The 20,178-nt window shown below is 40.3% G+C and overlaps 1 protein-coding gene across 1 annotated transcript in view; it reads right to left on the bottom strand.

Moving 5' to 3' along the window:
* The window catches only part of CUNH12orf42 (chromosome unknown C12orf42 homolog), a 148,129-nt gene that overhangs the window by 16,689 nt on the left and 111,262 nt on the right, over positions 1-20,178 (bottom strand). The window contains exon 4 of the mRNA XM_035451366.1: positions 14-23. Coding sequence (XP_035307257.1) covers positions 14-23 — 10 coding nt within the window. The remainder of the gene's footprint in view (positions 1-13; positions 24-20,178) is intronic.

Below are 20,178 nucleotides of genomic sequence, written 5' to 3'. Positions count from 1 at the left end.
TGGCAAAAAGAACCCAACTGACCCTATTCTTGCATTAAAGCAACATGCCGTGGAAGGCCTGAAAATAAACCATCTATGCTTGATTAATTAGGTTTGTAAGTATTGTTTCAGAACCAAACAATATTTCTAAAGATTTCAATAGTTCAAAGATTGCCCTATGGCCGTCTGGCCAATACATCTTCTAACACATGCAGGTTACAAGCATTTTTCTTCCCAATGCGTTGTCTTTGGTTGGTGCGACATTGTTTGAGTATGGGGCTATTTGGGTCATGGTGGTTTTCTCCTCTGCACAGCAGTGGTGCTGAGCACAGCACTTTGACCATACATCTTCCATGTCATTTCCATCAAAGGCACATGACATTTCCTGGTGACCAATCAGGAGTGGGCCAGCATCCTAACAGAGGGCATATTGGCAAGCCAAGCTTTCTTAATGACAGCCATTGTTCAGGTCCAACAAAAGGGAGGTCTTGAATATTAACATGCGGCCTTGTGTAAAGGTCATCAGAATGGCACATTCATCATATTTCACATCTGAGAAAGAGAACTTTATATGTTCCGGCCGAACCCACTGTTGTCTAAATAAATGTACTGGGCTGACAGCTGACGCCAAGGAGGCAAACGATCTTGAGTGATGATCACCTCTTTATATATCCTTTTGCTCCTTTGAAACAGCAACAGACATTACAGTGGGAGATAGTACTTGAGGAATATATCTTGGGGACATAGGATTTCAATAACCAGGCAATCCAATTAAAATACCAATTTAAGAACATGTAATCATTAGGCCAAATGACATCTGCTTTTAACAGGCATAACTTGATGCACTAAAAAGAGAAATCACATCCCAGAATCTTGGAAAGTCTTATTAGTAAATACTAATGGTTAATGTAAAAGCTATCAGTAAGATTTTGACTATTAATACAATTGGAAGAAGAAACTCAAGGTCTAGCCTCATTGACAAATCTGTGTCTTTTAGTTAAAGGTTAAACAAACTAATCCACAAAGGCAGACTGAATGGAACATAGTGGTGTTCCACGCATTTAACACCACAAGAAAGACCTCAAGATAAACTCTCTTGTCGACCTTGGTTAGAGAAAGTTCTCTGTTTAATAGTAGGAATGACGTAATGGCTATCGTCATATTCTTACTTAAAAACAAAAGTTTATCGCCTCTTAAAAGATCTGGGGTAAAATATACAAGGACCAAAAAGATTAGGGAATAAGAATGGGCATCTCCTCTCTCCCTCTGGTTGTACCACCATGGCAGGGGGCAGGTGGGTAGAAGAAAGCAGGAGAGGACAGTCCCTTTCAGTTCCTGACTGTCAGCCACCCCTTTCCATCTGGATTGTTCCTCCCTCCCTTCTCTAACTATTTTATTCCTCTTTGGGTCCTTTTACTATGTGTTCTTATGGTTCCCTGAATTTGTTTTATTACAACTATCAACATTCAAACATGCTTGTTGATAATCTTGTCTTTCACAGTCACTCTACGCTCCAAGAGGAGAGAGGCAGAATGTTTATTTCATCACTGTGGCTGCTCTAGAAACACTTATGCATAAATTAAATAAGCTGCAAAATTAAAATAAGATCCAAGTCTGATTTGAGCACTTGTTGACTTAAAATAAGTTTCTTCTTTTCATACTTCCCTTTCCTATTTTATTTTTAGGCAGAGTCTTTCTACATATAGCCTCAAGTTTTCCATCCTCCTGCCTCGACCCGCAGAGTGCTGGGATTACAGGTGTCTACCCTCACACTTGGCTTGATATGCAATATGTTTCCGTAAAATGACAAAAATTCTCAGACACATGAATCACAGCAGTTTGAATTTATTATCCTGCAAAGAAGGAATTAGAGCTTCACTAATTCACGCTCCATTTTTTCAGAACAAGGCCTTTGATAAAGGACAGGGAGAGGGCACTTGCCTACACACCTGAGCTCAGTCACCAGGACCCACATGGTGGAAGGAAAAACTAACCCTAGATAGCTGTCTTCTGACATACAGAGAGGGGAAGGAGGGAGGGAGGCAGGGAGGGAGGAGGAAATTAGTCATGTATTTTGAGAAACACTTTTGAGAAAGTCTGTCCCTGATATACATGTGTGCAAATGTGTGTATGCATGTATATGTGTATATATGTGTGTATATGTATGTCCAAACACTGATCTACTCATCTTAGCATAGAGCCTTTTCTCCACTCAAAAAATCCTCCACCTAAAACAGTTTTGCTCTTCAAGGGCGAGAAGTGAGCACCCAATCTTTTGTGTGGCTCCAGCTTGCTCACACCAGTCTTATCTTCTAAACTGCTCTTTGGAAAAATTTCATTGGACACGTTGTAACCAGAAGTCTTCAACCAATATTCCTTTTGTTCTTTGTTTTTGTTTTTTTAAAGAAAGGCAGGTCACTAAAGAAAGAACATTCATCTTTATTCTTTTCTGAGTCTAACAGTATGCTGCACTCTAAACTCTCAATAAAGTTGTAAAATAAATACATGAACATATAAAGCAGCCATTCTAAGATTTCAAGCAATTATCTTATAAATGCATATATTTTATATACAATGCTTTATTAAACTATGGTCATGTTTATAAACACTATGATCATGTTTCAATCTTTCTACTCACCCACTCTACCCAACATCAATGATTCTACAATTCTAAATGTTTGAAATGGAAACCTTCTTGTTCTTAGATCTTTCTCTTTTCTAGCTACACAGGGGAAAGGCTGCAAGGTGGAATCCCACTCTTTGGCCATAGCTAATAGGTCCAGATTCATGTAACTGAGCCATACTTGGCCAATCAGATTCTTTCTGTGGGCTTCTGTTCTTAGGGCCTCAAGGCCATATCTTAGTCCATTATAAATTTAGATGCTGGAAACATGCTCAGGGAGCTGTTGGAGGCCAGATTTTAGGTATAAATGGAAAAGACTGCAATGAAGAAGTAACGGCAGGTAATAGTGAGAAACACAGAAAGCCCCACGGCTTCAGAAGACTCTGGGTCAGATCTATCCCGAGGTCCACTTTCTTCCAAATTCCATGTGTTTTAGATACATGCATCATCCTCTCCCTTACATTAATACCATTCCAATTGACTCTGTGATGTCAAATCAAAAAAATAAATAAAACTAGTCCTTATTACTATATCTGATTTGCCACAACTGTATCTGTGAGTTTAGTCTTCCTTCCACAAATGTCTACTGCTGCAGATGCCATTGGGCTCATCTGTGCACTTGCATGAATGGAGTGCTATGGAAAACATGCTAGATAAACTATGAAGACAACCTTATAAAGTATTTCTATGTTTTAACGTCTCTTGCTGAATTCAAAAGGTAGCATGACAATGACAAGGACCCAGGTGAAGATAACAAGCAATTACATGTTGGCTATTGATTTGTAAACATGGTGTTCAGTTCTGCTCTATCTGCCCCATTCTACAGATGGTGGAGAAATAGGTTTTGAGAAATTATTTATTTAAGGTTGCCCAATGAAATGGTAGAAGGAATCTTGTAAGCTTAGCATAAAATATACAAAAATGTAGTTTCATGGTCCACAGACACATATTCATTGGTTTCCCAAGCCTCCCCCAAATTCCATCCTTTTTCTATTCCACCCTTCCCCTTGTAAAATCCCCCTTCTCATTTAGAGCGGCCCCTATCCTCTCCGCCTCTGTTTCTCATCAAAAAGAAAGACAGAAATAGTTATTCTGTTCATCCAGCAAAAAGGAAATTAATGGTTGATTAGATGCCTGTTCAACACAATGAGAATAAAAACCAGTCTTCATGGTGAATTATTGAATTAGGGGGCAACTTTCAGTGCCACTATGTCTACACAAAGCCAAACACCCCATAGATGCAGTCAAAAAATAAAAAGAAACAGTACAGTTTAGCAACAGAAAAAAATGAAGTCAATTGATCAGACAAAAGATGAAGAAACAGATGTCAAGACAGTAACAGTTACAGCCCTGCAAGAGCTTATAAACTTCAAGATGGGAGTAATGAAAAGATGATTCTTGACACTCACACATAGAAAAGCAGAAATCCATTAAACTGCTTGTGTCGAGGTACATGTTCCTCTTCCCACTGATATTTTTATTTCATTTCAAAACCTGAGTTTAAGATCAAAATGAAGAAAAGACAAAGACAGTGTCCAAAGATATCAAGATACATCCCAACCCAGGATATTAAAAAGATACCATTGTTTAGATAAGTCTGGCACATAACATATTATGATGTAGTCATTCAACCTGCCTTAGATTCCTATTTAGTGAGTTAAATATTAGCCTCATTTTCTATGACACACAAAGTATATTGTGATGCACTTTATCTATAAAAGTTCTAAATCAAAAAACTCATTCAGTGTCTGCAAAAACCAGACAATTTTCTGGTTGACTCTTTATACATGGCTATTGGGTATAATTTGAGACACAATCATGTGAACTGAGTTTTTAGACAATGGCATTTAATATCCTGTATCATTTCTTTGATTTGTGTTTCAGTTATGAGCAATATTGTTAGGCCTAAACATTAAATGGGCTATGAAACTACAGTTAGTTTTCACGTGGACCAAGTTGGGTAAGTGAGATGCTGTCTTACGAAAAATTTTCAACTCTATTAAGAATGAGATACAAGTTATGAAATTTACAGTTCTTAATTTTAATCTAACTCACATACTCCACCCCCCAAATCTAAGAAGCAGACCCGGGAGGCAGGCAAAGGAAATACTCAAGACAAAGTGGAAAGCACCATTTTGTAAACTGAGTCTCAAGCCTCAGAAATGAATATGCAGCTCCCGCAGATTCCTGTTACCTTAAATACTACTGGGCCATATGGAACCATGCTGAGGACTGTCGATTTTAAAATGTTCTGTTTGTATTTTATTCTTTTTCCATATGTCATCCTCACTTCAGAGTTACTATTCATTTCCATAAAAATAAGATCTTCATTTTCCAAGTGTTCTTTCCCCAAGTTCCTACTTTCCTATTATGGCCATGAATTGCTAAGCCATTCTAAGAGCAAATAATTGTAGTAAGACAAACAAAGAATTATGTGGAAGAAAAAACAGTCATATAAGATGATCTGTGGGTTACACAGCTCCCATTTCTTTGCTTCTCCCAAATGACCCAATCAATGTAGGCAGTAATGAACCTAACATTGGTGTCAAACTGTTTCAAAATAAAGTAAATGTTTGCATATATTATCCTGGAAAGCCTGAAGGAAATGCTAGAGAAAGCCATAATCTGGTTAATCAAAAATTAACCAAAATGTACTTTCTGGAAAGGGGGCTCCCTGTAGTTCAGGGTTGACTTGAAGCAATTATCCAAACAAAACAGTTGGCGCCTGTATTGGCGACAAAATAGTGTTTGCATAAAGTAGAAGAAGGAAACAAATATGCATGAAAATTAAATTTAGGCTCTGGGACTACCCTTTAGGGGCCATAGAAGAGCTGATTACATGTTCACAGCTGGAATTTATGTTGGCAGAGAAGGCCTTATTCATTGGCAGAGGGAGGGACTCCCTTTTTGAGTGACATCATGGTGGCAAAGCAAGGGTGTCAGCAGGCAAAGCATCTGATGCTGACAAAGCTGGAGCCCCTGGCCCCATGCTGCTTGGATCTGGCAACTAAGTGGAGTTTTCTCCATTGAGAAGTCAGTGCTGTTTACAGGACATGCATGTCTGCTCCCACATTCCTTATTGCATGCTCACCACACACAAGGCATTAAGCAACTTTTCCACTTAGAAGGCAGCAGATTTGAACCAAGAGGTCAGCCAGTATTCTGAACAACAGGAAGGAAGAGTCTTGCAAAACCAAAGTTGAAGGCTGAAATTGTGGCTCAGTAGTGGAGCACTGACCTCGCATGCACAGAACTGTGGGTTCAGTCCTCAGCACTGGAAACACACACACACACACACACACACACACACACACACACACACACACACACACACACACACGTGCGGGGAGGAGGAGTGCTGAGGTCCATATAAAAGACTGAAACTGTCTTGGAACAAAGTCTTGGTGGACTTCAATGACAGGAAGTGTGTACTCTAATGGACATTTGACAATTGTATTCTAGTGTTCTGATAGCAGATTGCAAAACTGGCCCCAATCCTTCTTCTTGCCTTTGCAATGCAGCGTTACCCAGTTTTCAGATAAATTGCTCCCCCTCTTTAACCTTAGTTGGACCTGTTATTTGTTTGTTCCAACAGAATATGGCAGAAATGGTAAGTACTTTCTACAGTGATATAGATGAACAAACACTGACCCAATGAACAGACAACAGTGCCCCACGGCAAGAAACAACATACACTGAGTGATGATAATAGCCAAATGCATGGAGCATTTTGATGTGCTGGGAAATAATCAAAGCATTGTACTTGTATTAGCTAATTTAGTTCTCCAAACAGTCTGATGAGGTAGTGCCTGCTCCTCCTCTTCCTCCTCCTCCTCCTCTACCTCCTCCTCATTTCTTCTTTTCATCTTCTTTTCTTCTCCTTTATCCTCTTCCTTCTCTTCTTTCTCCTTTCTCCTCCTCTTCTTCCTCTCTTTCTTCTTTCTCCTCATCCTGTTTCTTCTTCTCTTCTTCCTTTTTCCTTCTCCTCCTCCTCTTCTACTTCCTGTCTACATCCCTCCATTCCCTCCCTACCTTCTCTCTATCAGCAGTTAGGAATTTGGTCCAATGCCCACAGATTATAATTGACAAAATTCTGACTCAAACCCAAGGCTGTTTGGTTTCAGAGACTACACTCCTTCACCGAGATACTGTGGTGCCTTTCAAAGGACTGGTAGCAGCTTCGGCAGGATACACATCAGGTTTTTAGGGGGAGCCCAGGCTTCTGCAACCATCTGACTGCTGGGTGTCTTGTGACACTCTTTCACTTCTCAGTCTATTCTCCATGGCACTACAAGAGCATAGTTTTCCAAAAGCTGAATCGAGTCCTAGTATTCCAATTGTCTCTTTCACTGGCTTCTCTTTGCCCTTACAGGAAAAAAATCAAAACATGCCTTTGCATTCACTGTGTGTGAGTGTGCATGTGTGCTGTGGTGTGCACATGCTAATGTTACAGGACATCTCATAGGAGCTGGCTCTCTCCTTTCATCAAGTGGGATCCAAATTCAGCTTGTTGGGCTTTTCAAGAGGAACCCTTACCCACTGAACCATCTCACCTGCACTCAAAATTTCTCATGAACAGCCACAAGGTTGTATATTTTCGGGTTCCCTCCACTCTGATGACCTGCCTTACCACTCTGACTTTAATTGCTTCAGCCTTCTTGCCTCTTAGCCTGTTCAAAATAGCTTGTTCCCACTCAAGTTTCATGCTTTTGCTGTTATTTCTGCTTAGCATACTACTTCTCTAGACCTTGAAGTTGGTTCTGCCTCATTTCTCCCTCAAACTCTGCACACTTATCACCTCCTCGAAGAGACCTTTCTTGGTCACTTTATCTAAATTAACACTTCTCAGTCATGTTGGTCTATTCTTAACTTAATTTTCTTCACATGACTTATCACTTAAATCACATGATTATGTGTGTGGGTTTTTTTGGTTGTGGGTACTTGTAGTTTGAATGTAATTGGCTCATAGAAAGTGGCACTATTAGGAAGTGTGGCTTTGTTGAAGTAGGTGTGGCCTTGTTAAAGGAAGTGTGTCACTGTGGGGTGGGCCTTGAGGTCTCATATATGCTTAAGCTTCACCAAATGTCTCAGTTCATTTCCTGTTGCCTGCCAATCAAGATGCTGGCCTAGGCCCTGCTCCAAATGATATGACAGACTCTGAAGATTTCCCCCATGGAAGGCCTCATCCTCCCTGGGGAGCAGAAAGGGGATAGGATAGAGGGTCAGTGGGGGTCAGGGGAGGATGGGAGGGAGAGGGAACTTGGATTGACATGTAAAACAAGATTGTTTCTAATTTAAATTAAAAAACTTTAAATGGGGGGGGGAGATTTAGGACTCTCAGCTCCAACAGCATGACTGCCTGTACGCTGTCATGTTCCACCATGATAATAGACTGAACCTATAAAATTGTAAGACACCTCTTTAAATGTTTGCTGTGATCATGGTGTCTCTTCACAGCAATAGAAACCCAAAGACAGTATTTCTTTCATATCCTGTTGCCCTTAATAGGAAGTTTACTGTCTAGGCAGTGCCTCTGATATGCCTGTTAGACCTTAGAGACATGCCGGCCAGACACAGCAAAAACAAATAAACTACAACACTGACTATACCGTGTGGACCATGCTTACACTAAAACATCTGAAAATAAATTGAGCAACCTTTATTATATCTGAAATCTCTGTTTCTCAAAGAGTGAAGGAATCATTTACCTCAGTCATGCCACACTGCTCTGAGTGTCTCTCTGTAAAACTGTGGGCCACACATAGAGAAGACTTCATTTAATGGTGTCAATCTGGATAGAGTGACTTTGTTTGAGGAAGGGAAATCAGGACCACAAATACTCAAATATCCAGTTGGAAAAGGCCCTCTGACCTCTGAAGCACTTAAGGTAGTACTAAGAACAGATGGCAGAGCTGTCAGATGCCATGTTCTGAATCTTTCTAGAAAAATAACATTTCTGTAAGCATGGATGGGCAATGGTGGAACAGGTTACCTGTCACCATTTATAAGCTAAAGGTAATTAGGGATTTCCTACCACATTCCAGGCAATATTACAAATATCAGTGATACAAAAATAAATCTGGTTCTTTACCCTCACAATGTTTTGTCCTGATAAAAGAGAAAAGAAGATGCAAAGGACACGGTTCCAAGGTATGAGAGTAGCGAGGCAGACACACTCAGAGCTGTGGCAATGCAACGAGGTAGCACAGTCTGAGCAAGTGAAGCCAGCGTTCTCTACAGAACACACAGGCTTCTCGTGTCCTGATACCTAAAGCCTACACATCCACCATGCAAAATAAGGTAAATAAAGAAAAGACACAAGCATAACTCCCGGAGGAAGGACAAAGAAACCATATGCTTACCATTACTGTTATTCTCAAATCCTTAGGTTTTCTTCCTAACTGTACTTGATTTCTGTTTTTCTCTCTGTACCAACTCCACACTGGCTTTATTCCCATCACCTGTGTCATCTTGTATTATAGTTATCTTATGTTTACCTGACTTTGGTATCCATGTCTTCCTCATCTATTTCACTTTATGTGACTAAATTTAGGCATATGTCAAAGTCTCAGTAGTCCTATCTTTGATCCCCAGGTTTGCTCCTCTTTGCAGGCTAGGTGATGACCAGCTAGTGATCACTAAACAGCCAGATAGCTGTGCACTGTGCACTGTGACTCCTCTGCGTTCTCACTTTCCTGCACCCACAAACACTGCCCTCTCTCCTGAGATTTATCAGTGGCTGAGCATACTAAAGCTTTGGTTTGTACTAGGGCCTTGTATCTACTCTCAGTTGGATAAATGCCAAAGTTAATGACTCCAGCGCCATCATCCTACAGAATGCACCAGACACAAACTGCTAACTGTGCCCAGTGAGAGTTCAGCCAGCTTCCTGCCACCAATGTACACACTACATCTTGAAAAGGCCTTTGATCCATGAATCATTCATTCTCAAACAGGACTTGCAACTTACCACGTTCACTCAGCAATTCATTGCAATAGCTAGTTTCTGCAAAGTATTATGTAGGAGTAATGAATAATGAAGCTCAGTCTCTAGAATTGTTAAAAGGCTTCAGTTTAGAGAGAGGAGGATAAGTGAAGCCACAGTTGCAAGAGAAGTTTTCATAAGAAGGGAGCACCACATATGGCTTTGTGATACACAGTGAGAGTAACGCTACCATCTTACAGATAGGAGAACTGAGGCTCAGAAGAGCTCAGGTACTCAGACAATCCATGGCTAAAGATAGGCAGGCAGGCATGGAGAAAGCTATGGTAACTTCTATTTCCATGGCATCTTGACAACTCTACAATACCACAAGACCTCATTTGTCCTAAAAGAGAAAGAGTTAGGATAATTGAGGGAGCCATCTATCATTACCTTAAGTTCCCGCAGGACTGCTCTAACACATAAAGTATCAACAGTGTCTCAGCTCACTCAAAAATGTGACCAGTGATAGGAAATTTACTTAGCATCTGATTTCAAGCCATTGTTTTCAGCCACTTTAAGGGTGGGTTATGCTGCTATGACAACTGAAATCAAAATGGTTAACTGAAGCCTGGAATGACTCTCATCATTTATGATTCATGCTCATCAGCAAGCTGTCCCATGTACTCTTCAATCTGTAGCGCATGCAGAAGGGTCCCCTTTGTGAGACACTGCTTTTTGTAGCAGAAGGGAAAGCAATGTGCCCCTCACAGTTTCCACTCAGAAGTGACTCACCTCTATTCATATTTCAGTAGCCAATGTTTTTCTCATGGTCAAGTGTAATACTAATGCCACATAGACATACAATTTTTCCACCTGAGTGGAGCATATTTTTAAAACAGCCTCACATCTTATTCATGACCACAGACACAAAAAAAAAAGGGAAATAGAAGACCATAGAATAGATACAAGCTCCTCCACTACAGGTGAGCTGATGTGAAATTCTCTGTGGTCTAGTATTACCACCTAGCTCCACTGAGAAAACTGAGTGGCACTGTTCAAGAGGGTTTCTGGAAAAAGTAACACATCGCTTCCATTCTCATATTCAAATAGCTTGTCTCAACTTGCAAAAGAAGAGGAGTAAATTCAGCTCTCTATGTGCCATGCATATAAAACAACACACACACACTTCAGGATAAAGCAAGCATAGCTGAAGACTAGATCTGAGTGTAGAACCATTACAAAGACAATAGAAATAAAACACCTAGCTACATTGACTCTTCTTTTGTAAAAAGAAAAAAGCCAATTCTCTCATGTAAAAGATAAGAACTTAGGCTTGGAAAATGCTGAGCAGACAAAAGTGCTTGCTGCACACAGCTAATGACCTCACTTTGATATTTGAACCCACATAGTGAAAGAAGAGAACGAACTCTACAGAGTTGTCTTCTGTCTTCCTCATGCGCCATGCACACATGAACGCGCGCGCACACACACACCACACCACACACACCACACACACACACACAAATTGTTGTGGAATATTATTTTAAGATGTGCTGCATCCATTTATTCTGTGGATTATTTGTTTAATGGTGCAAAGATGTGTTACATTCTTTTATATTGCACTTCTTTAACTCTGTGAACCTGTGTTATTTTGCAACTGCCTAAAATACCTGATTGATCTAATAAAGAGCTGAACAGCCAATAGCTAGGCAGGAGAGGGATAGGTGAGGCTGCTAGGCAGGAAAATAAATAGAAAGAAAGAAGGAACAAGAAGATGGAGGGGTGAGAAAAGGAAAGGATGACAGGGGCCAACCATCTAAGCACACAATCATACATGGAATAAGAAGGAAAGAAAAGCTATACAGAAACAGAAAAAAGGTAAAAGCTCAGAGGCAATGAATAATTTAAGAAAAGCCAGCCTGAAACAAGTTAAGGCCAGATATTTATAAGTAACAAGTCTCCATGTGGTTATTTGGGAGCTGGGTGGCAGGCCCTCAAAGAGTAAAGAGTAAAAACAACCAAGTACACACTATACAAAGACAGTAATATTTGATTACATTTTAAAATATATTAAAAAGATACAGAACTTTACAGTTAACACTAATCCAATCATAACTATTTGAGCTAAAGGTAGGAATTATTTTGTCTCTACATCAAATGAATGACTTCTGTGTGACAAGGCTGAGCCAGGCCATGCTCTTGTTGAGTTTGTAGCGTGGTGAGAAACCAGCCTCCCACACACATTATAAAATGATGAAAACAAGGCAAGCCCAAGATCCCAACGAGAAATGCAAGAAAAGCAGATAAGATACATCTGGGTCACAAGGCAGCTCTCTCTGAAAACTATCTATAGAACATACAAGGTTGAAAGCCAAAGGTCAGAGAGAACAACCTGGGACCTCCACCCCTCCACAAATTATGATACAGTGAGGCAGTCCTCACCAGATGTTCTATCATGCTCTTGAACATTCAAGTCTTTAGGACCATACATTAATTACCTGATTCCAACTTTTTTATTATAGCATCCAACAATGAGACAATATCAACAGAAATTGGGAGGACAGAAATCCAGGGGATATGTGAACTCAGAAATTAAGAGCTTGATAACAAACTGCTAGGACACCAAAGGACAGTACTGGAAGGTGCTATGCAAGCTGCCAAGGGAAAAAAGCATTTCATATTAAATCCTACCTGGCTGTGCTGGGAACAAATCACAGTGGCCAGCATGGAAAGTTATCCTCAAAGGTGAAATAGTGGCACTTATATCTTGGAGGTAACCACCAATAGCTGTCTAATTGAACTCAGAGCATGCTCAATAAGAAGGAAATTATGCTTGGTGCTACAAACCTAGCCAACTACCCATCGTGAAGTCTTGGATCCTAAAGAAGAACCCACTACTGCCATTTTCTTAAGCCATCATAATTCCCAATTGCATTCTAAAGACTTATCCTTCCATCCACAGACAAATGTAGTGCTTGCCCTCATCAGAGATGTTTCTTTGTGAAGAAGACAGAGGTCACTACAGAAAGCCACAACTGATCAAAATATAGAATACAGAAAACAATTGACTGTGGGTTGCTCAACAGCTACGCACAACCCCTACACCTAAGGCTCAGGGAACATGAAGTTAGAGAGAATAAAATGATTGTAAGAGCCAGAGGAACATGGCATCTTGTCAGAGACTGCTTTCTACATGACACAGGGAAGCTGCACCCATGAAATTTATAGTCACCTATAGCCATACTAAATAAGACCTGAACAATGACAACACCAGTTAACATGCCAACGCTCATGAGAGAAATCTCACAAGGTCCCACTCATAGATGAAGACCTACAGCCATTAATGGCTGCCAAGAGAGGAGACTCAGTGTCCCACAGTAATTAGCTGTCTAATTGGTTCCCCAATACAAGAGGCCAGCCATCAAAAGCATCAAAAGCATGTACATATGAACAATACTAAGTGGACTCAGTGGGTTGTATTTACATATTTAATTGAATGTATACAAACAGCAATACTAATGACAGAAAAGCAATAAAACAACCAAAAGGAAACAGTAGAGCTACAACGGGAAAGCAGAGAAGGCCTTGGAGATAGGGGAAGAGGAATGATGGGAAGGGATACCAGGATATTATAAAAGAGGATTAAAGATGATCTAAGTATATTCTATACATACATGAAATATCATAATGAAACAATTATTTTATATAATTAATAAGAATGAGAAGAAAGGGGGAATAAAAGAAGACAATATAAACATAAGATGCACCATGTCCCTGATAGAGACTAGTCATTTATGGGATCTCAAGTGCAGGACTCTAATCTCAGCACTTGACACACCAATGAACTATTCCACTAACAAAAGAGAGAACTTTTCAAAAGCAATTGCTCCAAAGTCCAAATTTTATTTAAATTTAATTCAATTCTCTAAGTACCTTTAAATTTCACCAAAGAAAAGGCTCAATGTCAGCTTAAATGCTGATTTAAAAAGAGAGCACTTTATACACAGATAAATCATTAAATTTTCATGATTATCTTAAAAATGACAATTAGCTAAGAGAACACTTCAGCCTACTTCTAATATCTCAATCACAGAAGATTTCTACAAACTCCCATCATTTTATTGCATTGACATATTTATAAACAGAAGTACTATTTATATAAGAAACAAGAACCCAGTCAGTCATACAGTTAAGGGGTGGGCTGTCTAGATCATTGGCTACACCAGCTCATTCCCAAGGTCATCATAGGTCAGAGTAGTAAAATCATCATTTGGAGACATTCCCTTGACAGCGAAGTTTAGGGTAACTTTGAAATGGGAGTTTGGAAACAACTCAGGGAAACTGCTGATTTAGCATTTTTGGAATCCTCAACAACAGAATCTTGTGACAGGTCCACAAACCCCAGCCATCAGGCACGCTGAAGCAGAAGTTCAAGTCCAGGCTACAGTCAGGATTAGCCTGCACAGCTTAGAGAAACTCTCAAATCAAAACATATAGTTTCAGAGACAGTAGTACAAAATGTAAAAGGAATAAAACCAAGCATAGAACTCTATTTGGGATCCCAAGCCTCTGGGATTTTATGAGCACACAAATTGTGAGCCACTGTAGCCTGGGTCCAGGAGGCTGTCTCTGTAATGACAGGCCTGGAGACCAAGTTAACTGTGAGTCCAGTCATTGGCCAGTACTGTCTGTCTGTCTGGACTGTCACTTCAGAGCTCTAACTTCAAGTGTCACCTCTTAATTATAATCCAAGTTGCTGAGTGTGAACAACTTCTGCTTGATGGACAACTGGTATTCTTGATGCCCAAAATGCCCAGTTCATCTCTGATTGGCAGCTTGGCCCTCCTTTCATCCATTTCATCATTTTCTGACAATGTAAAAGTCCCAACAGTCCCCAGCCTGTACCTATGCAATGTTCATATTCCTTTCTGCTTCACTGCATCAAACCCATTGGTGAAGAAAGAAAATAAATAAAAGAATTCCCAGGAGCTCTATGTAGGAGCTTTGAGGATCCTGAATCGAACCCAGCGCTTATCTTAACTTGCGTATGAGAGATTTACAAGCAAGAATAGAACAAACAAGGAGTAATTTAAATTTTAATTTAAAACCCTGTCTATTTTCTTATCCCTTATCAAACTGCCAACATTTTGCCTCCTGACAATGAGCAAGTGACACTGGCATAGGCCAGACCCTACCCACAATCCAGGAATCTCTTTCATCTAAACCCCTGATCCCTTTAATAAACAAAATACGAAAAGGCAGTCAAAATTATGCTGTGCCTCTATAAAAGAAGGCAGGGAAATCCTCAGAATACAATCCCCTCCTTGTTATTCTCTAATGCCATGTGACTTGGAGTCATTCTGAAGGATAAAGAGACACGGGCTGCCACTAGGTCCCAGTCATGACTTCCCCAGCGTTCCCAGCCTGGCCCATCTGTTCTCCAAGGGCCACATGAATGGCATATGTCAAGAGAGTCAGAGCTGAGCAAACTGCCCAAAGAAATCACTCAGCCAACTTCCCTTTGCTTCCACAGCTTCAGAGATTGCTGCTGAGCCAACCACCATATGGTGAATAATTAGTTTTTCGACCCCACTCAAGAAAAATGTCCACTTCTTTGCCAAGCCTTAGCAATATGTGCGTTAACAAGCGGTGGGTGCTGAATGCCGATACATTCACAATTAGGAATGTTCCGTCCATTTTTTAACATTTATTTTCTTGTTTCAGCATTAAGCTCCAGCCACTCTTGCTTTGCTCCCCTTTAACAAGGTGACTGCATCCAAAGCATTTAGGAATAAACAGCATTTTCTTTTCTTCTTATTTTTTTCTTATTTACTCTAGAAATTCTGCAACCCAACAGGAATTAGATTCTCACACATAAATGTCTTCCCTTTATCTGCCCTTCTAAAGATGATAAATTCAACCAATATGAAAGTCTGAGTCCTCAAACTCAGTGATGGGATGTTTGCTGCCATTTATGTGCAGGGGATTCATATGCAATATTGAATCACAATATACTCTGTGGCCCAGAAGAATGTATTTTTTGGCCTCCTTAAATAAACTATTAACCTCCTCTCTATACATGGAAACATACAGAAGACTTCCCAAGAGTGACTGGTCAGTGTCCCTCTGCTTTAAGGATGGTGTTCATGGTAAGTCACCCACAAAATGTGATGATTTTTAATTAATGAAAGATCAACACATAACTTTAAAAGGGATATATGTCCCCTTCAGGTTTCAAGATAAAAAGATTTGCATTTGTATGCATTTTTTATTTGTCTGTTTATGGAGCAGTGACTGCCCACACCATACCTGTTTTAATGCTGACTGCTTTCTGACCCTGACCTTTCACATTCTCTGCATGTAGACATATGAATCCGGGGGGGGGGGGGAGAGACAGAATTAAAAATGTTCCCCAATGAGGGTCTCAGAGAGCCCAGCCATAGATCAGTGGTTCTCAAGTATCTTTGATCTACCTTAGCAGAGGAAACCTCCAAAGGCCTTTCCCCAACAATTTGTAGCTGAAAAGGAAATGTTTTCCCAAAATAAATCAAAGATTTATTTTGATGAGAGAGAGACAAATCTTACAAGAAAATGGGATTTGGGGCCAAGCACAATAACTATTCTGTTTTTTTCCTTCTCTTTTTCTTTCCTTTTTTCCTTTCTTCCTTTCTTTCTCCCTTTTGGCATTTCTAACATCAGAATAATACCCCAAGACTTGAAGCCCCTGGGAATTGACCACTTCTGCTTCCAGTACGTTCTTCTCAGTACCTAGAGCTCAGTACCAGTCTGTGTTCACTGAGCAAATACTTCAAACAGTGTTGAATATTGTAACCAGCAGCCTGAGAATTAGGGATTTTTTCTAGATTTCACAACCTCAGCTGGAAAGAACTATAAACTGGTATTGAACGAACATAGCAACCAATGGCACCTTCAATCCCATCTAATTACGATTACACCTATATTCACAATCTGTCTTTGTGCTCTAAAAATCACTAGGCAAGCATGTTCCATTTATGGTCAAAAAGCACCGAATCAAGTGTTTTCCACATTTTCTATCTAGAACATTGGAGACATCGCACTACTATGAAATTACACCTCCACTGCACTCTAAAATTTACCATCAATCGAAATCTCTCTTCCCCCATCTCTCTCCATTCCTGACCTTCTGTTCCCTCCTCTTCACAAAAGAGCAGGAGAAGGGAGTATAACACTCCCTCCTTTGAAGACTTTGGTGGATGAAAAAACAAGCTGTACAAACTGCCCAATGAAATGCACAGTAGGTCATCCATAAAAGGTGACTGTTTTTTGAATCATAATCAATGGGTATATTCACAACACTAGGGATCTCAAGAACTTTAGAGTTTAAAGAATTATTAATAAATACTGATTTGGAACTGGGCATGATTATTCACACCTGTAATTGCAGCACTACAGAGGCTGAGGTAGGAGGGTTACTATGAGCTATCCTGAGTTACAGAGTTAGTTCCAGGTCAACGTGGGCTAAATAAACCTACACACACACACACACACACACACACACACAGAGAGAGAGAGAGAGAGAGAGAGAGAGAGAGAGAGAGAGAGAGACAGACAGACAGAGACAGAGACACAGAGACAGAGACACAGAGAGAGACAGAGAGAGACAGAGAGACAGAGAGACAGAGACAGAGAGACAGAGACAGAGAGACAGAGAGAGACAGCGAAATGAAAAAAGCACTACCTTGGGACCCAAGAGTCCTTTAATGCCCTAATATTAAAGATACATTTGTCTTTTATGAAAACAAGTGAGTGCTTGCATAAATGTCTGCACCACATGCATGTCTGGTGCCCACACAGGTCAGAAAAGGTTGTCAGATTCCTGGAACTAGAGTTACCAGTGGTTCTGAACTTGATCACTGAGCCATCTTTCCAGCCCCAGCTCCTCTAATGCTTGTGAGCAAAGCTTTAAAAAAACACATATAACCAGAAAATACATTTACTTTAAAATACTTTTAGTTTAACATCATGAGAAAAACCAAGAGCTTAAGGTGGTTTTCCATAGTGCACACATTGTCACTAGTGGCAAAGTGACAGTGCTTTTCACTTGGAGGCAATAATCCAAGGATTCTTAAATCCCTGGAATCTATCACCTCACACCCAGCTTGATTCTTGCTAGGACCACACAAGGGAGAATGGGGTGGCATGTGGCATCTTTGCTGATAAATTTGCTCTTAACAGAACTACTTCTGTGGCATAGCTAAAAATAGCATTCTCTACCTTAGAGCTAAGTAGTGTTAGGCTGGTTGGAAACTGCTCAAAGCAGAGTTGCTCTGCTGGGAACTAGACAAGAAATGTACTCAAGGAAAAGCCCAAACAGAAGTATAAAGTCAACTAGAAATTAAGAAGTAGCCACCAGCAAAAGTGATCTTTTCTCTGTGTCATCTGGGTGGCAGTCCCTGTTCATACAGCTGAAGCCTATCCCTATCTGACAGTTTAGCAAGCCTGACTGGGGGAATAAGGATAAGGCTGAGACCCTGGCTAGGAGCATGTAGGAAGTCTGGTAGACAGAGGATTTGAATTTGAGATATGGCTTATCACACGGATATCTCTGGCTGGACATACTCTCACAATCTGATCACATTCTAGTACCTTCACACCAGTCTGAGTTAGCATTCTTCTCTTTCTTCTCCATGCTCACTAATAGATGGCTAAGTGGCTGCTTTGTTTAAATCATTCAATGTTCCTCTGCAGAGCTCTATTCTGCTTCTCAATATGGGTGAATAGGTGACAGTCAGGGCCACATCTATGGAGGATAGCCAGGGCCCTCCTACCCATGGGGAGATATGATATGGTGTGTGATAAGATCTCCCTTATCAAATTGTCTCTTAGACTTACTGACTTGCCCTGAAATTCTCATTCATACTAATAGCCATGTCCAGGGTTAAAATATTACCTCCAGCAGGTCTCCATAAAAAAGTACACAGTTTAGATGGAAGGAGACATATTTTTATTCCTTAGCCCTGTAGAGTTGTAGAGTTGTAGAGAACCACTTGTAGAGTTCCTATAACACTGCATACCTTCTCCCCTCCCAGCCTCTCATCCCAAGTCTGAGTCTCTCTGTACCAGCCATCCACTCCTTTGTCTGTCCTCTTTCAGTTTTTAAGACTCAATTAGCCTTACCTAACTTCCCTGGACATTTATCACAGGACAATGTTGGCGTTCATTCCATGTTTCCATCAGAAATCAAGGCCTCTTCCGCTATACCTATACATAACTCCTCTTTAAGCTGTAATGCTCTGTTATCCCATCTTTTTCTTTCCCTTTACCATGAAACATGCATAGAGATGGGACAGTAATCCAATATAGTGGCCGCTAGTTTAATGAACATATGAACATGTGGCTAGGACAGGAACTACTGTAGTAACAATTCCACTAGTGCCTTCTGTCCTTAAGACTCTCTCTTGCCAGATTTTTCTCTCTCTCTTTCTTTCTGTGTATCTGTCTGTCCTCATAATGACACAGAAAATCATATTTTTGTGAAAACAGCCTAGAATATGTATTCATCCTAGCAAATAATTGTCTATATTTCACCATTTTACTAGTTTTAAAACCACAAATAGAATAGACCTAGAAGATTTTCTGTTACTTAACTTTGACAATTAAAATAACTCAGGACAATTATATTTGTGTTTTAGGTCTTATTTAAGGCAGGACAACATACTAATAAACACATATTATTGAGCAAATTGAAATGTACACTTGAACTTATAATTCAAGTATGTGCCACAACTAATTCTAAGATTATAAGATTTAAGATTATGACTTTAGAATTTCAAGAGATACTCAAATATATCTTCTGTTTTAACAAATAAAACCATTGGTGTGTAATAAAATTCACCTGGTTGTGATTCATAGAAAGCAAGGAAGACTTCTTAAAAGCTGTTAGAAAACATTTAGCATGTCAATGAGAAAAGATAATGGACCTAGAAAGATGAGAGAAGTTGAGATCTTGAAGACTGGCTTGCTGCCTTGGAAGAGTTTCCAGCCATGGAACAGCTCCACAGAACTTTGGCAGACTCTCAAGACTCCTTTAGTTGAAAAGAAAAGGTGTGTGACTGTGAAGATGAGTGTGTGTGCTGTTCTCAGGGAAGTATGCTGGAGACAGACAGTTGAAGAAAGCTACAAAACCTCCCAGAGTAGAAAACCTAAGAGAAACTAAGCCTCAAGAAAGTAGAGATGGGAAACGATGAAGATGGAAACCAGGGTAGGGAGATGGATCGTCGGTAAAGTGCCTGAAGTGTGATCAGGAGGATCCAATCTTTTTTATTTAAGTTCTTTAATTAATACTCATATTTACATATCAATCCCCCCATTCCCTCATCCTCTCATCCTCTCATGTTCCCCACCAACTCCCTCCAACCCATCCCCCAACTCCTCCCCAGGGACAGTGAGGCCCTCTACCAGGGACCTTCAAAGTACATCATATCATTTGGGGAAGGGCCTAGGCCCTCCTTGCTGTATCTGGGCTGTAATAGCATCCCTCCATAGGGAATGGGCTTCTAAACTCCATTTGTGCTATAGGGTTGAAGACTTGTTCCACTGTTAGAGGTCCCATAGACTGCCCTGGCCTCCTAGCTGGCACCCACATTCAGAGAGCTTGGTTCAGTCCAAT

Source organism: Cricetulus griseus (assembly GCF_003668045.3).
Source record: "Cricetulus griseus strain 17A/GY chromosome 1 unlocalized genomic scaffold, alternate assembly CriGri-PICRH-1.0 chr1_0, whole genome shotgun sequence".
Taxonomy (NCBI): Eukaryota; Metazoa; Chordata; class Mammalia; order Rodentia; family Cricetidae; genus Cricetulus; species Cricetulus griseus.
The sequence above is the reverse complement of the archived record's forward strand: the minus strand, read 5'-3'. Positions and strand labels throughout refer to the sequence as shown.